The sequence below is a fragment of the Bos javanicus genome, chromosome 29 (assembly GCF_032452875.1).
Source record: "Bos javanicus breed banteng chromosome 29, ARS-OSU_banteng_1.0, whole genome shotgun sequence".
Classification (NCBI taxonomy): domain Eukaryota; kingdom Metazoa; phylum Chordata; class Mammalia; order Artiodactyla; family Bovidae; genus Bos; species Bos javanicus.
Window position 1 is genome coordinate 7,361,014 of NC_083896.1, and position 18,399 is coordinate 7,379,412.

An 18,399-nucleotide genomic window follows, 5' to 3' on the forward strand; every position below is an offset into this window, starting at 1 on the left:
TGACTCATTGGAAAAGACCCTGATGCTGGGAGGGATTGGAGACAGGAGGAAAAGGGGACAACAGAGAATGAGATGGCTGGATGGCATCACCAACTCGATGGACATGAGTTTGAGTAAACTCTGGGAGTTGGTGATGGACAGGGAGGTCTGGCGTGCTGTGATTCATGGGGTTGCAAAGAGTCAGACACGACTGAGCAATTGAACTGAACTGAACAAATGATTAGGTAAGACTAAAGTATTTGGTAGTAACTTGCTTCTTTAGGATTTTCATAAATACATATAAACACACTCCCTGATAAATACCTTAACATAAACAAATGCCATAAACAACCTTAGAAATTTTGAACTGAGCCTTGGTAGAGAAAGTAATGAAACAAGGTAAGCCGTAGGAGGGTGCTGGCATCAGAGTATCTAAAACATCATGCACAGTTACTTACATCATAAGGAAACTAACCTCACCTAAAGAAAGTTCTGAGGTTCAAGAGGCTAATTCAGTGCCTCAGAGAGACTGTTAGGACCTACATTCATTTAATCTTCCATGCCGCCATTTTTTGGAAAGCTGGCTTCACTTCTCTCACCTTACAGCATATTGTAACATTGTCAGATATAACATCCAAACAACCATCCACAGCAAAAGGGGCCATGTTTTCCAGTGTCTGATTGATAAGACTAAAAAAATCATTAGAAATCTCCAGAATACCCCCTCTCATGATCACTGGCTGACAATGACAAGTAACATTGGTTACCATTATCATCTCAGTTTAACTCGAATGCAAGAATGGAACAGCTTGGTGTGAAGAATGGGATGATGTGAAAGAGAGGCAAAAATATTTTTTAAAATGAGGATCTTTGACACAATCTTCTGTGTTTCACCTGACAATCATTTTCCCTACATTCTTGCTTACTCCATAAGCTTCCTGCCCAACGTTGCTCTTTCACTTTTCCACCCAAACTTTCACAAACCTCCAGTTTCAACCACTCTACTCCTATCATCACTCCAACTCTGAGAGACCTAATGTCATTTCTTATGAACTTGCTACTCTTTCCTCCTCCCCAGCTGAACATTTTCCCTTAACATGATTCTCCTTTCATTCATTCGTTCATGTACGCATGCATTCATCGAACAAACATAATCGCCTGCAATAAGCTCAGTACTGTCACAGTGCTGGAAGGATGGCAGTGAAGAAAACAGTCTAAGATCCATGACTTCACAGAGTTCACATGCTTTTGACGATTCTGCTGGGAAAAAACAGACAGTAAATAAATAAGTAAAAATATAAATTACGATGGATAAGAGAAAAGCAGGAAATGGTAGGAAGAGCAGGAAGAGTGAGGTCACAGTTGCATTTTTTAAACTGAGTAGTCATGGCAGGCTATATTGCAACAGTAACATTTGAGGAAAGATTTAAGGGAGATCCTCTCTCAGGATATTTGGGAGAAAAGCCCTGAAAGCAGAGGAAATGGCCATAGCAAAGGCACTTCAGTGGGAGGATGCCCAGGGTCTTCAAGGAGAAGAAAGTGAGCAAGAAGGGAGAAAAGAGTAAGTTATGGGATCAGAGAGATAATAGAGGATGGAGAAGACTGTATAGAATTTTGTAAACCATTATAATAAATTTAGATTTTACTCAGGGAGATGGGTAACTAGTTGAGAGCTTTCAACAGAGAAGTATTATAAAAATAATTTTGTTTTCAAAGGATTATGCTGGTTGCTGTGTAGAGATTGGGTTGGGTTGGCTTGGGTTGAGTAAGAGGAAGGGATTAGTAAGGACAGAAGCAGGACCAGTTTGGGAAGCTATTGTAATTTTCATAATAAAAGTGATGGTGGCTTGGACCAGAGTAATAAATAGAGGAGGTGGTTAAAAATGGCCAGGTTCTGGGTATGTTTTGAAAATGAAGCCTGCGGTATATGCCAACTGGTTAATGATGAATTATAAGTGAAAACTGTGTGTTCTTTCCTCCTTTTTTTCTGTAATTATCTCAAAACACTATATTAGTTTTTCTCTTTCCCCAAACATCTTTCATTTGTTCTCTTTTCCTTGGTCTCTTAACATAAGTCTACAAAGTTGCTTCAGTTTCCATTTATTGAAAAAAAAAAAAAACAAGCAAAATAAACAACAACAAAGCCCTTTGAAGATCTGATAACCCCTCAAGTTACCTTTCCATTTTATTCATTTATTCATCCACATACTCATTCACAAGTTTTACTCACTCTGATCATTTAATTCTCCAGTTTTCCAGATTTATTCTTAGTCTTAGCCTCAAAACTCTGCCTTCTTGACAGCAATTTTGGTGTGAAAATCTTTCTTGGGTTTTCTGACATTCAAAGTGATTTGTTTTATAATAACTTCAATAATTCTTATTTTTTCTGTACTTTATTGGCCAAAAAGACTCTTTTCTCTCATATCATTTTGCACAGCTCATACATATGTCTATCCTGAATAAGAGAAAATAGATGAAGAAAAATAAGATTTAAATTTACTTTGTAAATGGGATGCATTTATGATCATTTAAATGAGAGATTTCCTTAAAGAACACTCTCCTACACACTAACTGTGCAGTACTCCTCTCCTGCTCCACTGATGTCCATTTCATATGGAATTTACACAGAAAACATACATGAAATTTCCAACATTTTCCATGATCCTTTCACTGACTTTTTAATTTTATTAATGCCTTCAGTTTGTGCATCATTTAAAATAAGGTATGTGCTTCAAAAAGCAATCTTATACATAAATAGACCAAGGGATGGTTAAACAGTTTATCCCTAAAACATGCACTTCCTGTTTTTCAGGTGTGTATAAGACAGGGAAATAAGCTTTAAGTCTTTTCTTTGGATTAAAGACATTTGGAAATTATTATTAAGAGAGTGGTTAAATGCAAGTGGTCGAATAGGAGATGGCAAGAGTGAACATGGACATTTTAGAAATCAGTGAAATAAAATGGATGGGGATGGGGAAATTTAATTTAATTCAGATGGCCATTATATCTACTACTGTGGGCAAGCCCTTAGAAGAAGAAATAGAATAGCCTCATAGTCAACAAGAGTCTGAAATGCAGTACTTGGGTGCAATCTCAAAAACAAACCACTCAGCATTAAGGCCTAGAGCTGACTGTGGCTCAAATAATCATCTATTTATTGCAAAATTCAGATTTAAGTTGAAGAAAGTAGAGTAAGCCACTAGGCAGTGTTCTTGCCTGGAGAATCCCAGGGACAGGGAGCCTCGTGAGCTGTCGTCTATGGGGTCGCACAGAGTCAGACACGACTGAAGCGACTTAGCAGCAGCAGCAGCAGAATAAAGTAAAATATGTGTACTGTGGTTTCTGCACATCAGATAAACTATGTCCCTGTGGATTTCACTAAACTGAATGATACCTAGTGTGGTTTGAGAGTTAAAGAAATACAGTAAATGGTGTGTTTGGTGAAGAGGCTGAAGATGAAGGTGGATCTAAGGACATGCCTCCCTCTACAGGCCTTTCATAGAACATTACTTATCCTTCAGCATCACATATTCCTCAACGCACACGGCTGGGAGTTAGCAAGTCCATACTGCCTCCAGACACATTCCACACGTCATATAGAAACGCAAAAGTGAAAAACCGCCTTCTTTGAGGCTCCTGACATCTACTTATCCATCTATCCTTCAACTTTGTTTAAAAGTACCTTCTACTGGGTAAAGAATTTCTGTCTACTCCAAGCTCTGCTACCATTCTGAGTTACTTTAATGGCTATATAAAGGGCAAAGTAGGACTTCCCAGGTGACTCAGTGGTAAAGAATCCATCTGCCATCTTTCAATCCCTGGGTCGGGAAGATGCCCTGGAGAAGGAAATGGCAACCCACTCCAGTGTTCCTGCCTGGAGAATCCCAGGGACAAGGGAGCCTGGGGTCACAAAGAGTCAGGCATGACTTTTTAGCAACAAAACAGCAACAAAGGGCAAATATCATCATAGGCTCATTTCTCAGTTGTAACGATTAGCTTCTAATACAATTAGAATCATCATTTTAGTCACTCTACTTCTGATAAATGTATTACCCGAATCTCCCTCACATAAGTAATAGTTATTTCTAATATCAAATTCTCTTTTCCTTCTAGCTTTAGGCATCATCTCCACAATATCTGCTATTTCACCTAACATACACACTTTGGTTTGAATATATTCATTTTATTCTAATCTTTCGTCTCATTCTGCATTCATTTACCTAGTTTGAACCACATAGCCTGTACAGAAATTTCAATATGTCTAGTAGATTTCTAAAAATTTCCAATGTCTAGTAGACACTGATAGAAACAGAGGAAAGGAAATAAAGAAATGGAATTTTTATTCAAATCATTATGGGCAAATTACATTTATTATCCACCCCTGTATTTTTTAATTTTATTTATTTATTTTTAATTTTTTAATTTTGTCACCAGATAAACATGGTCTCTTGTAGAACTAAGTAAAGAGGAACTAGAGCTTTCTGAACAAAGGAGATACAAAAGGAACAAAAATAAAAAATCTTTACAGAAGGTAACTAAAGCTAATTTCAGAACAATTCATTCTTAAATATTTAAAAACTATTATGACAGTTTTTGATACCAGAGTTATGGCATAGAAACCAAAGTGTTAAAGCTATACTGAGATCTGTAGCATAGATCTACAAGTCTAAACAGTATGAAGAAAAAAACATATTGCAGATTGAAGAACCCTGAATTCAGCATCTAACATATAGTAGGCACTCAAAAAGTGTTTATCAGGAATGCTTACATAAACAGTGTTATAGAAGTTTTTGAACAGGTAGACTGAATATGTAATTCCCTTCCCTCAACCATCCCATAGTTTATCTGCTTTCTGTGGGTACCTTCAACCATCCTCATGGTATTTGCAATCATCTGTATGCTGATGGCTCCCAAGTACGTAAGAATCCCCTAACTCCTGGATTCTTAAATCCACGTGCTTACTAAATGTGTCCAATTGTATGGTCCACCAGCTCATATTCCACAATGAAGCTTTTTATTTCTGCCTCCAAATATATACCTTTTCCTATATTTTCTTAACTTAGTTAAGTGCACCACGCAAGGCAGTAACTGAGGTAGCATTCTACACTTCTCTGTTTATCAATGAAAAGTGAAAGTTGCTCAGTCGTGTCCAACTCTTTGCGACCCCATGGACTATACAGTCCACAGAATTCTCCAGGCCAGAATACTGGAGTGGGTAGCCTTTCCCTTCTCTAAGGGATCTTCCCAACCCAGGGATTGAACACAGGTCTCCTGCATTGCAGGTGAATTCTTTACCAGCTGAGCCACAAGGGAAGCCCAAATTCATCAATAATCCTACTCATTTTACTTCCCATATATTCTTGAAACTGTTATCTACTCTTTCTCCATATCATCACTACCCCAAGGAATTATCTCATCATCTCTCACATGACTATTGCAGTCGAATGAGTCTATTTTAAGTAGTCTATCTCAAGTCTGTACTCAAGTCCACAGTATTTTATCTAAATGTCAACTCTATGTTTTTTTCTTTAGCCTTAAGATCTCACAGTGGAATCTTACAACATACAGTATAAATTCATCCATAAGCTATGTTTTATATCCTGCTCCATCTACACCTGTATTTTACTTTGTCTTATTTTACACTTGATTGGCTCAGTGGTAAAGAATCTGCCTGCCAGCACAGGTTAGATCCCTGGATTGGGAACATCCCCAGAGAAGGAGATGGCAATCCACTCCAAGATTCTTGCTTGGGAAATCCCATGGACAGAGGAGCCTGGCGGGGTGCAGTCCAGAGGGTCACAAAGAATTGGACAGGTCTTGGCAGTTAAACTACCATCACAGTCGGCGGTAGGGTTGGGGGTGCCGAGGGGGAGAAGCACTGTTTCCCTGTCTACACCATGCTGCTAAGACTCTCACGTGTTTGTGCTTGATTTTTTTTTTCTGCCTGCTTACCAGTCTCTTCATACTGTATTCCTTCTCATCTTTGACGATTTACCATAGGATCATATCTTGCTAAAGTTTTTCCAGCCCTCCTAGTATGGGTTAAGAGTCCTTCTTGAATGTTTCTACAATAAAACTTCTCACTTTCTTTAAAAATTATCTGTTTACAGTTCATCATCCCACTCCAGATTGTGAATGTATCGGTGAGTTACCCACATGCTCCTTATCACAGTGCCTTGCACAGAGTATTCAGTAAATAGGAATGCTGTAAATTAAAGCCAAACCAGAGAACACGATTTAAAGTTAATAAGTCATCAGTTCAGTTCAGTCGCTCAGTCGTGTCTGACTCTTTGCGACCCCATGAACCACAGCACGCCAGGCCTCCCTGTCCATCACCAACTCCCAGAGTTCACTCAAACTCATGTGCATCGAGTCGGTATGCCATCCAGCCATCTCATCCTCTGTCGTCCCCTTCTCCTCCTGCCCCCAATCCCTCCCAGCATCAGAGTCTTAATGAGTCAACTCTTCGCAGGAGGTGGCCAAAGTATTGGAGTTTCAGCTTCAGCATCAGTCCTTCTAATGAACACCCAGGCCTGATCTCTTTTAGAATGGACTGGTTGGATCTTCTTGCAGGCCAAGGGACTCTCAAGAGTCTTCTCCAACACCACCGTTCAAAAGCATCAATTCTTCGGCGCTCAGCTTTCTTCACAGTCCATAATAAGTCGTAGTCTTGTTTCTAAAATTATTGACATTGTTACTTATATGGAAGTTGAATGGAAATAAGATGAGCTTAGGAATCAGAGGCACAAATTCTCATCCTGAGTTCCCCATGCATAAACCACGTAAGCCTGGGTTTACTCATGTTCATCCTCAAGGCCTGCCTCTTTAGGATGATAATATCACCCACGCTTTAGGGTAGTTTTAAGAACTGAGGATAATATAGCAAAAAGAACCTGGTACACTCAATATTCTGTTGTCATTATTTCTTTTTTTAGGACTTTTGAACATGGAAGTATAGTTGATTTACAACGTGTGTAAGTCTCTTGCGTATAACAAAGTGATTAAGGTATTTACATGTATATATAGTTATTATTTTTATTGTGACCTTGAAAATAATTACAAAGCAATTTGAAAAGTGAGTCAATATTTGTAAAACACTTAAAACAGTCCTCACAAGTATGTGCATGTGTGTGGACACATGTGGATATGTGCGTGTGTGCCTAGGTTTTAGTAGGTGCCTAAAAGATATATGAACTTATTACAGAAGAGAAATAAATTTCACTGACATTGTATTAATTATACATTCTGAAGAGCTTCAACTATTTTTAGTTGATGTTTTTTATTTTTTAAATAAGCTCAAAGAGAAAGAATTATGCAGCTGCAGCAGAGACTATAAAAGCATTATTAGCTACTTTAAAGTGTACATTATTGTTGAATGGAATAATGCATAAGTGAATGAATGAAAATGTGGTCTATTTAGGCATCTGGTAAACATACTTACGCTGTAATTATAGTTACAGACAGGAAGAGGGAGGCTCCCATCTGATAGCAAAGATGAGCTTCCCAGTCTGTAAGTGACAGTCTGTAAATTCACCTTACTCTGAAAACAAGAACTATTTGGAAGTTCCAAATAAATCTAATGTATCTCTTGCTTTACTAGAATTAAGTTGGTACTTGTATTTCTTTATAAAATTTTTTACCAAAACAGAATGGGTTATGAGAGAATAGAATGTTTAGGATCTGTTTCATAAGCAGGGGCACTTGGCAGTGTGTGTGTGTGTGTGTGTGTGTGTGTGTGTACATAAGCAAGACAGACAAACAGAGACAGAAGTTTTTGAACTGGAAGTGTAGATGTCCTAAATTATCTATTAAAATATTTAAATTAACTGGAAATTAGCCTAACAGAAGATATTAAAAAATAATTCAAGGACCCCTTTGTAAGGAACTGTGAATAATTCTATTGTTCTATTAACATTCTCTTAATCTCTAAAGCCATGCCCTGGCAATGTGACTAAGTTCACAAATAAATACAACATGTTTTCTACTGCAGTGTGACGACTGGTACTTCACAAGGGATCCTCTTCTGAGGTGTTTTCTTTGGTGCAGTAAAGACTGCTCAATCTGGTCTTTAAGTTCTTTTCCTCTCTTCTTTATGGCCTAGACCTAAAGTTACTGAGTACATACTGCCTTCTCGCCTTCCTTCTCCCAAGAGACGATGAGCTCTATGAGGTAACGCCTGTGGGTTATTATCTCTCTATCCCCAGGACAAAGCCCAATGCCTAGAATTTAACAGATGCTCAGCTAACATCTACCGAAGACGCTAATCCATTTTGCTTCGCTTAAAAAGCCATTTCACTTTCATTCAGATGCTAAATACTTTTTAACATCTTAGAAGAAAACAAAGTTATGAGGAAGGCCTTTATCCCAGGACAAATAATGATTATAATTTTATTGCTTTTTGTTTTATTTAATATTAATATTGAAACAGAAGGAAAAGAAATTTTTCTAAAAAGTGACTATATTGAGGGCAAACAAGTCTTCTGAAAGTAAGACACTCTATCACGACCTGCTGAATGTCAGGAACCTGGATGACGTGGCACCAGATCAGGCTCCTGATTTAGGAGGGAAATGTAATAAACACAATAAATCTTAAGAGTCTTGGATGCTTACAAGCTCCACGGACGATTCCGCCCTGCTAGGTAGGCTTGTGATTCCGGTCAAGTTAGTTAAGTAAGTCTGTTTCCTCATTTGGCCAATGGGGATCACAGTGCTTCCCCCGCAGACTTAAACTGATGAATAAAAAAGAGATTATTTCTGTGAAAGCATGTAGGCTCTGAAAACTGGCATACAAATACAAGGGCTCATCTTGATGCACCACGTAGCTGACACATGTTGGAAGTGCCATATTTTAGTTGAAACTTCTAGTATCTTCCAGGAGTGCTGAATTGCAAACTCAGGTAAAAGCTGTTTGAGCCACCCTCCACAATCCAGGCAGCTCAGTGCTGACTGTTACACGTCAGTTTAACGGTTATATAAACCTCCTACACTGAAGGAACATCTCTTTTCTCTTTTAGCATCACCAGTTTCCAATATAACACACAGACATAGTACTATTCAGTGAAGCTTCATTATTGATACTTTTTAAACTAGGAGACAACACATTATAATAGCTAAAGTGTAGGTTCTAAATTTAGCTTCCTGTGTTCAAATCCTTGATCAGTCTGCTCAATCCTTATAATCTCAGGTTTCTGCTTCGGTAAAACAGATATAATAAAAACAGAGGCTCTGCCACGAGTTGTTGCCAGGACTGCATTTAGGTCAAATGCCAGCATCATGGCTGACACATGGTAAACATTAAATAAATTCTAATTTACTGACATTCATCTTTTCCTTGCTGCTGCTGCTAAGTTGCTTCAGTCGTGTCCGACTCTGTGCGACCCCATAGACGGCAGCCCACCAGGCTCCCCCTTCCCTGGGATTCTCCAGGCAAGAATACTGGAGTGGGTTGCCATTTCCTTCTCCAATGCATGAAAGTGAAAAGGGAAAGTGAAGTCGCTCAGTCGTGTCCGACTCTTTGCGACCCCATGGACTGCAGCCCACCAGGCTCCTCCGTCCATGGGATTTTCCAGGCAAGAGTACTGCAGTGGGGTGCCATTGCCTTCTCTATCTTTTCCTTAGATGCTATGAATTATGTTCCTTGTACGAAAGATTATCAAATATGATCAACAGGCAATTTAAAAGGGTAGACCACACGTGGTTCAATCAAGAAGTAACAAAATTGTCCCACAGTGTGATCCACATACCATCACAAGTATCTACAGCGTCACCGGTCAGCCACGCAGTGAAAGCAGGGGCCCGTTCAGCCACGGGGCCACCCTCGAGAGCCCAGCTCTCCCTCGGCCCGGCCAGTGAAGCCCACAATCACATCTTTCTGTTTGCTCCTGTCCTTGTTCACGCTCACCAGGTACAAAGACAGGAGACTGGCCCAGCACAAGTCGGAAATAGAGTGTTTCACCCCCAAAGGGAGTATGGGGAATGGTGGGAGAGCAACCATGAGCAGGTAAGCAAAACGTGAGTGGCCTGAGGTGGTGTGAACTAAGTGTCTGCAAGCTGTAGGCACAGGTGGCTCCCTGGTCCAGGCCCTCACTCAACCCTGCCTCCCAGGCAGTGTGTCCAACCTGGGCCACCGCTGGGTTTCTTTGTGTGTTTGATTTGCAAAACCTACACCATCCTCACGAGAAGTGATGGGAGCCTCCTGTCCCAGATGCTGCTGTTCCCCAGGGCTGTGCGCTTTGCATGTCTGAAGCCTTAGCTCACAGTCAGTGTCCCTGTGGATCTTAACTTACTGGTCAAACGCTTCTGTGGAGTTTGCAAAGTGGAAGAGATGGGAGGAAACTCAAAACTATCCAGTCACTTGACAAAAATTAAACGGCAAAACCCTAGGACTGGTTTTGAGGGAAGGACTGCAATGGAGGGAAAGAGCCAGCCCTGATCTCACAAGCCTGGGAATTAATCTGATTTACATTGAATGAAAAGTCATCTCACAGCCAAAGGCAAATGCCAGGCCAAACAAGCGAACCGCAGAGGCCAGAGGCTTTTTGTGAACTGACGGCAGGAAAGCTAGTCCTCCTCTAGCTACTGCAGCTTTGCAGCTCCCTCCTCCTCTGTGTTTGGTGGTGAACACCCCGTGTCGCTGCGCTGTGCATGTTCCTTCCCACCAGGCCTTCCCAATCGAGCTGTGTCCAGGAAACGGGAATACTTGGAACTATGAGCATCGACTGAGCTGTGTTGCATGAAATAATCGTGCTTTATTGCATGGGACTGGGTTTCAAAGAAGAGGGCTCTGGAGATAAAGACTGTCAAGGCTGGCATTAAATGGTTCCAGGAGGCTGGAGGGGCCCTGAGTTGGGAAACTGATCACCATGAACTAACTGCCCACCTCTAATTTGCTATGGCATTTCCCAGTCCATCTGTCGTACACAGGTGTGGAAGGGAAGCTCTCGCAAATCAGCCTGGGTTAAAGGAAAGGTGCAGAGTGCAGTGTGCACACACGTGTGTGCAGGTGCTGAGAGCAGAGGCTGCGATCCTGCTGCAGAGCAACGAGAGAATCCAGTCCCACTGAACTTTCACTCCCCAACACTGTTCGATTCCACAGCAGTGGGTTTCTTTCGGTTTCCAAAATAATGCCTAAGTTTCTACAAGGACACTGCACAACTTTTGGAAGGCCATTCACATTGCAGTCTGTGAAAATGGTGTCCTGACCTGTGCGGTGTATAGCCTGAGCCATTGTTCCTCGAAGCCTGGTCAAGAGCTTGACTGACTTCATCCACTGCTCCCAGACACAAGACAGTGAGAGCATGCGTACGTGTAGGCACGTACGTGCGCACACGGGTATATCTGATGGCCTTACGCCTCTTTATAGGGCCATCTTCAGATCCCAGTGTATCTGGAAGATAACCACCAATGCATCATTTTGTGGGGGTCACTCAACAGACTGCTACTGGGGCTCCTAGTGTCCTTCCGTGCAGATCTGAGAAAGTGGCATAGTTCCTGTACTTGAAAATCATTCAAACAGTGTCAGGGTCGGCAGGACAAGGTGAAAAGACTGCACCAGATGAGAACAGGGGCTCTGTCCAAAGTGACTTCTGATTTGAAGCACTCTGTCTCTGGACTTCCCAAACCTAGCAAACCTGATTGCCTATCAAATATACTAAGGCAAAACCGTATAACACGGATCTAGTGTATCTAGCACATGGAACTCTGCTCCATGTTATGTGGCAGGATGGGAGGGGAGTTTGGGGGCAAGTGGATTCATGTATATGTATGGCTGAGTCCCTTCACTGTTTACCTTAAACTATCACCACGTTGTTAATCGACTTTACCACAATACAAAATAAAAAGTTTAAAAAAAAAAAAAAAAAATATATATATATATATATATATATACACTGAGGCAAAACCCAGGAATCTGTACTGCAACAAGTTTCCAAGGTCATTCTGATGTAGTCAGTCCATAAACCTGTATTTTGAAATAATCCATTTGTGTAGGAGATGACGTGGACTATTCATGGCAAACATCAGGTTTCAGTTCTGTCACGCAGTATTCTTGAGAGTGTTTGGTCAGTGCCTGGAATTCTCACGTCTGATCAGCCTAGCAACTAGATTTGTTTAAGGCTGCCTTGACTGAAAACAGGTGAGAAGACAGAGCGTGAGTATGGGGACGCCAGCTTCCTTGGTTCAAGTCCAGATCTACAAAGGTAGCCATGCAGTATGTCTACACTGGAATGGTCTGTTTCCCTACAATAGGAAGACATCATTTAGCATTTGTTTGTATACAGCCACGGTAATGGCGAGGCTTATTACACTGATATGTCCTGGCAGGCAGATGGGAACAGTGTACGCTGCACCAAAGACAGTTCTGTTGGCGCAAACACCTCAGCCCCACATATAACAACAGTTAAGAAGCAGCAAATGACCTTCCCTTCCTACTTTTTCTTCTAATTTCTTTAGCATCAAGTAAAAACTGACAGAGAGAAAGTGTATGGGAGGAGTCCTTATAGTTGTTCATATCAATACACACACAAATATATTTATCCAGAAGAAATAAGCTTAACGTGAATATTAAGAGAAAGATATTAAGATATCAGAGGGGAGACCACTGCAGTGTAAACTATTTCTAAATAAGGGGTTAGAATAGTTAATCTCAAGTTGCTTGCTCAGAAATAGAATGGAAGGGCTGGAAACCGAATACCTACAGGAGACTTTGGTAGGTACTTTTCGTACCTCCTGATAAGGCCCTCTTTCTTATCCACTCTCACTCCGTCCCCCAGTCACTTCGCAGAGTCACAGGCATGCATCCTATTTACTCTGCAAACATCGGGGGTGGTTCTGTGGCCATCAAGTCCAACCAGTCCCAGGGAGGGGCTAAGGGAAGCTCAAGCCACCACAGAAAACCAGGAACATCAGCCTGCATCTCACTGCCCACGGTTTCTATGATGAAACTACAGAGTGGACTGGATCCTATGAATTTACGCCTGGGGAGGTCCTTGTGATCCACACTGCTTAGCAGGAAGGAGGAGCAGCTGTACAAGGCATGCAGTCACAGCCCAGCAGAACAGCGTGACCTTATCAGCAGCGCTGGCAGGGCCTGGAGACACCCCTCCCCTCTCCCTCCTCCTCCACACTTGGAAAGGAATCGGAACACTGTAGGTATCCGTAACAGTCTAGCTTCCTGGAACACTATGTCATTGTTTTCCCTTGGGGGAACTTTCTTTTTCTGTCTGACTGTAGCGTAATTTGTCATTTGTCCCTACTTTCACAGTGGACAGTCTGTGTTTCAGAGTAGTCTTCCTGATTGCAGGAGGAGTGAAAGAGAGTCCTGAACAGGGAGATGCTCTAAGAAATGGGAATTCTCTAAACCCTGGAACGTGGGAGTTCATACAGAGATGATCCACCCCCAGGAATGGCTAGAACCTCAACGATGAATGTCATCACTGCCTGTCTCAGCAGGGGGATTCCACCTCTGTGCTTCTTAAGTCTGCATTCCGACGTGCTCACGTTAGACTCCGTGATGGAGAGGCACAGCCACTCTGAGTCTCCTAGTCTCTGAGAAAGGGCCCTCCTTCAACAAATGAAATAGATCTAAAGCCCCCATTCAGTGCTTGAGGGAAGGAGGGTGGCAAGGGGCGATTTTTACTGTTGCTATGTCATGATATCCATTATGTGAAAGAAAGATCAATCCCCAATCAGTTGATTAACTGATTTTCACCTAGTAGATGCAGCATCTAATTTTAGTGGGTATAAATATTTAATAATTCCTTGGAGAACCCAGTAACAGTGATGTCATAAGAGTCATTATTAAATGAATAAGGAACTCAGATTTGAAAGTAACCCCAAAACATGATATCTGTACTAGGATTCTTTTGCCTTTCATTCATTCAATTACTTCTTCCTCCATGTAATGCTCATTATTAAGCGTCTACTATGATCCAAGCACTGACAAGACCCAGGGTGAATGGAGGAACAGAGTCAGAAAAACAGATCACTGCAAAGCAATGTGGAACTCTTCCCCCATAGAATAATTATTTATCAGATTAACTCCTCATTTAATATCATATACAGTAACCTATGCCAGTGCAAACAGAATTAAGAATAATAGAAACTAAATAATAATAAATGTTCAGAAATGGCTAGACACATACAAAATTCAGAGTCCATAAAATGCTCCAATCAAAAGACATAGAGCAGCAGATTGTTTAAAAAAGAAAAGCCTACAATATGTGGCCTACAAGAGACCCACTTTGGGGCAAAGCACACAAACAGATTGAAAGTGAGAGGTTAGAAAAAATATTTCATGCAAACGGGAATGACTAAAAAGCAAGGGTCCCAATACTCATATCAGACAAAACAGACCATATCAAAACAGGCATAAAGAAAAACTTCTGAGTCCATAGAAGAGAAAGAATCCAGCTTTGCAGCATAGCAGAGGCCAGCTGGTTGCTGAGCAATAGATGAGGATGGGTGAAATAGTCTTGTCTTCATTCCTCCCCAACATCAACTTCAAATTAACGTTCTAACATATTCAGAGACGTTCTAAAACAAATAAAACTAATAACAGTTGCTTCCATTAGTGTAATTACTATGCACCAGACACTGGTAGTCCCTTCACAAATGTTATACAAGTTCTCACAAGCGCAAGATATTTTTCCTTTCCATGGGACATATGAGATCATAACAGTATTTGTCTTTCTCTAGCTTATTTCACTTAATATAACGCCCTCGAGTTTCATCCATGTTGTCACAAATGGCAGGATTTCCTTCTATTTCTAAATAGAATTAGTTGAATAATATTTTTTAACTGTATTTCCTTTATCCATTTGCCCACCAATGGACTCTCAATGCTAGTGCTAAGTCGCTTCAGCTGTGTTCGACTCTGCTCCTCTGTCCTTGGGATTCTCCAGGCAAGAATACTGGAGTGGTTGCCATTTCCTCCTCCAGGGCATCTTCCCAACCCAGGGACTGAACTCACATCTCCTACACCTCCTGCTCTCGCAGGTGGGTTCTTTACCACTAGCACCACCTGGGAAGCCCATGGACTCTTACTTTGCTTCCATATTTTGGCCATTGTAAATACTGCTGCAATGAACATGGGGTACAATGTCTTTTCAAGATATTGATTTCATTTCTTTGGGATTAATATCTAGTAGTGGAATTGCTGGATTCACATGGTAGTGTGATTTTTTTAATTTTTTGAGGAATCTCCAAACTGTTTTCCACAGTGGCTGTATCCATTCATATTCCCACCAAAGTGTACAAGGGTTCCCTCTTCTCCCTATCCTTGTCAAGACTTGTCATTTCTTCTCTTTTTTGATAGCAGCCATTCTAACAGGCATGACGTGATTGTGGTTTTGATTTGCATTTCCCTGATTATTAATAATGATATGCACCTTTTCACATACCTGTTGGCCATTTGTATGTCTTCTTTGGAAAAATGACTCTTCAGAAAGGACACATTCTCTTTATCCACTTATCCATCAATGGGCATTTAGGTTGTTAGGCTACTGTGAACGTGGAGGTACTAATGCCTCTTTGAGATCCTAATTCCAATTTTTTTTTTAAATATAAGATTGCCGGGAGAAATATCAGTAACCTCAAATATGCAGATGACACCACCCTTATGGCAGAAAGTGAAGAGGAACTAAAAAGCCTCTTGATGAAAGGGAAAGAGGAGAATGAAAAAGTTGGCTTAGAGCTCAACATTCAGAAAACTAAGATCATGGCATCTGGTCCCATCACTTCATGGGAAATAGATGGGGAAACAGTGGAAACAGTGTCAGACTTTATTTTGGGGCTCCAAAATCACTGCAGATGGTGATTGCAGCCATGAAATTAAAAGACGTTTACTCTTGGAAGGAAAAATTATGACCAACCTAGATAGCATATTGAAAAGCAGAGATATTACTTTGCCAACAAAGGTCCATCTAGTCAAGGCTATGGTTTTTCCAGTGGTCATGTATGGATGTGAGAGTTGGACTGTGAAGAAAGCTGAGTGCCAAAGAATTGATGCTTTTGAACTGTGGTGTTGGAGAAGACTCTTGAGAGTCCCTTGGTCTGCAAGGAGATCCAACCAGTCCATTCTGAAGGAGATCAGTCCTGGGTGTTCATTGGAAGGACTGATGCTGAAGCTGAAACTCCAGTACTTTGGCCACCTCATGCGAAGAGTTGACTCATTGGAAAAGACCCTGATGCTGGGAGGGATTGGGGGCAGGAGGAGAAGGGGACGACAGAGGATGAGATGGCTGGATGGCATCACTGACTCGATGGACGTGAATTTGGGTAAACTCCGGGAGTTGGTGATGGACAGGGAGGCCTGGCGTGCTGCGATTCATGGGGTCGCAAAGAGTCGGACACGACTGAACGACTGAACGACTGAACTGAGCTGAACCCAGAAGTAGGATTGCTGGATCAGGTGGCAGTGTGTTTTCAATTCTTTAAGGAACTTCCACACTGTTTTCCACAGATGTTTTGCATTCCCACCAACACTGTGCAAGGATTCCAATTTCTCCACATCCTTACGAACATTTATTATCCTTTGTAAAGGATAATAAAAACAACAAAGTTTTTTTGTTGTTGTTGTTTAATAGTTATCCTAACAGGTATGATGTGATAATACTATGTTGTCCACTAAAAAATTTAAAAGGGTGAGTCTCATTTTAAGTGTCCTTATGATAATACAAGGAAGGAAGGAAGGGAGAGAGGAAGGAAAGTTTGCAAAGATATATCATGAAGCGTGTGAAGCATCCCAAGGAGAATAGAACCGGAACTGAGTGCCTCCCATCTGTGGCATGTGTCCATTTTATGCAATAAGGAAAAATAATCCAAAAAATTGCTTTCTTAAATGAGAAGTTCTTTTATAGATGTTAACAATAAGCAAGTCAGTGGTAGACGTTTAAGTGGGATTCAAGCCGTGAACTTCAAGTACTCTTCATACATCAGATTTAAGCTACATGCTTTAGTTGAAGTGCTTCAACTAAGGTCAAAAGGAATCTTTTGTCTAAATGGAAACCATTTTGGGGACTTCCCTGGCAGTCCGGTAGTTAGGGCTCCATGCTTCCACTGCAGGCGGCATGGGTTTGACCCCTGGTCAGGGAATTAAGATCTTACATGCCACAACGAGTGGCCAAAAAAAGAAGAAGAAGAAGAAATTAGTTTTCAGTAACTGCTGTAAAATTCCAGGGAAGTTCTCTTATCCTACAATCCCTCAGGAGTCATCTCTGCCGTGTTCAGGTGAATGTCGATACAGAGGTTTGGAATTTATCAGCAGGTCATCGTACGGACACAGACTTTGGCGCTGCCATTGCCATTGCTGTTCCACAAAGTATGTCTTGTCAGGCCCTCAGTTCAGCATGCATCTTGGCCCTTCGCAGAGACAATATTGCGTGGTGGCCGTGATCTTCATTCAGGGTCATATTCGAGGCCCTGTTCTGCCTTTTGAGTTAGACAATTTAGTTAAGTTCCATAAACCTCAGTTTTTGCATCTATAACACAAGTTAGTAATACCTGTCTATACCAAGCATTCAAGGTGAAAGAATTGACTTCATCTTCTTGAAGTGAAAGGGAGAAGGAAATGGCAACCCACTCCAGTATTCTTGCCTCGAGAATCACACGGAAGAAGGAGCCTGGTAGGTTACAGTCCATGGGGTCATAAAGAGTCGGACACGATTGAGCAACTTCACTTTAACTACTTCTTGATACTCCCAGCCCCCTACTCTGTACCAGGTACCATACTAAGCACGGGAGATGCGTGCAGTTGCTGCCCGGGAGGGTTCCACATTTACTGCAGGAACAGACCTATCATTAAAAATGCTATATTGCTAAGTGCATGTCAAACTGCTGTTGAGAAGGTCAAATATAACAATATAGGGAAAAACACCTTGTGAAGTAGAAAATTCCATTCAAATGGGAGCTATTAGCATTCCAGGACTCTCCTTTGCCACCAATCCCAACCCCATGTTTTATTCAAGGCTTACATCAAGCTGGATTCTTCCGCAAAGTCTTCCCGCCTGCTCTGGGCAGCAGAGGCACAGAACAGCTGCGTCTTCTTTTGTTCTCTCCTCAGTTGCAATCTGGGCATTACAGTGATGGCTCAGGGAAAAAAAACCATTTCCTATTTCGGAAAAAACTGCTCATCTTAGCCAAAGCACCTCAGCTAAGCCTAGAACCCATATCTCAGTATGAAGAGGAGTTGAGAGTCCACGTTACTGAATTACGGATTGAAAGAAACAGCTTAATGTGAGAAAGAAAACTCTGATCATTCAACAAACTGCCTCTGCTTGGCACACACTATTGCCTGTCCTTCATTGGATATTCCTCTTTATAAAATCTTGCGGTTTAGTCACAATTCTATACTGTGTACAAAATAAATAAGCTGGGGGGAGGGGAAAATAAATAAGCTATAAGCCTATATATTGTACAGGAAAA

The 18,399-nt window shown here is 41.3% G+C and overlaps 1 protein-coding gene across 2 annotated transcripts in view; it reads left to right on the forward strand.

The window, feature by feature from the left end:
- Nucleotides 1-18,399, forward strand: part of GRM5 (glutamate metabotropic receptor 5) — a 650,668-nt gene that overhangs the window by 614,345 nt on the left and 17,924 nt on the right. The window contains exon 9 of one of the 2 annotated variants that reach the window (XM_061406016.1): nucleotides 9,884-9,979. The exons of the other annotated variant lie outside the window; for it this stretch is intronic. Within the exon in view, the coding sequence (XP_061262000.1) occupies nucleotides 9,884-9,979 (96 nt within the window). The remainder of the gene's footprint in view (nucleotides 1-9,883; nucleotides 9,980-18,399) is intronic. 2 annotated transcript variants of the gene reach the window in all.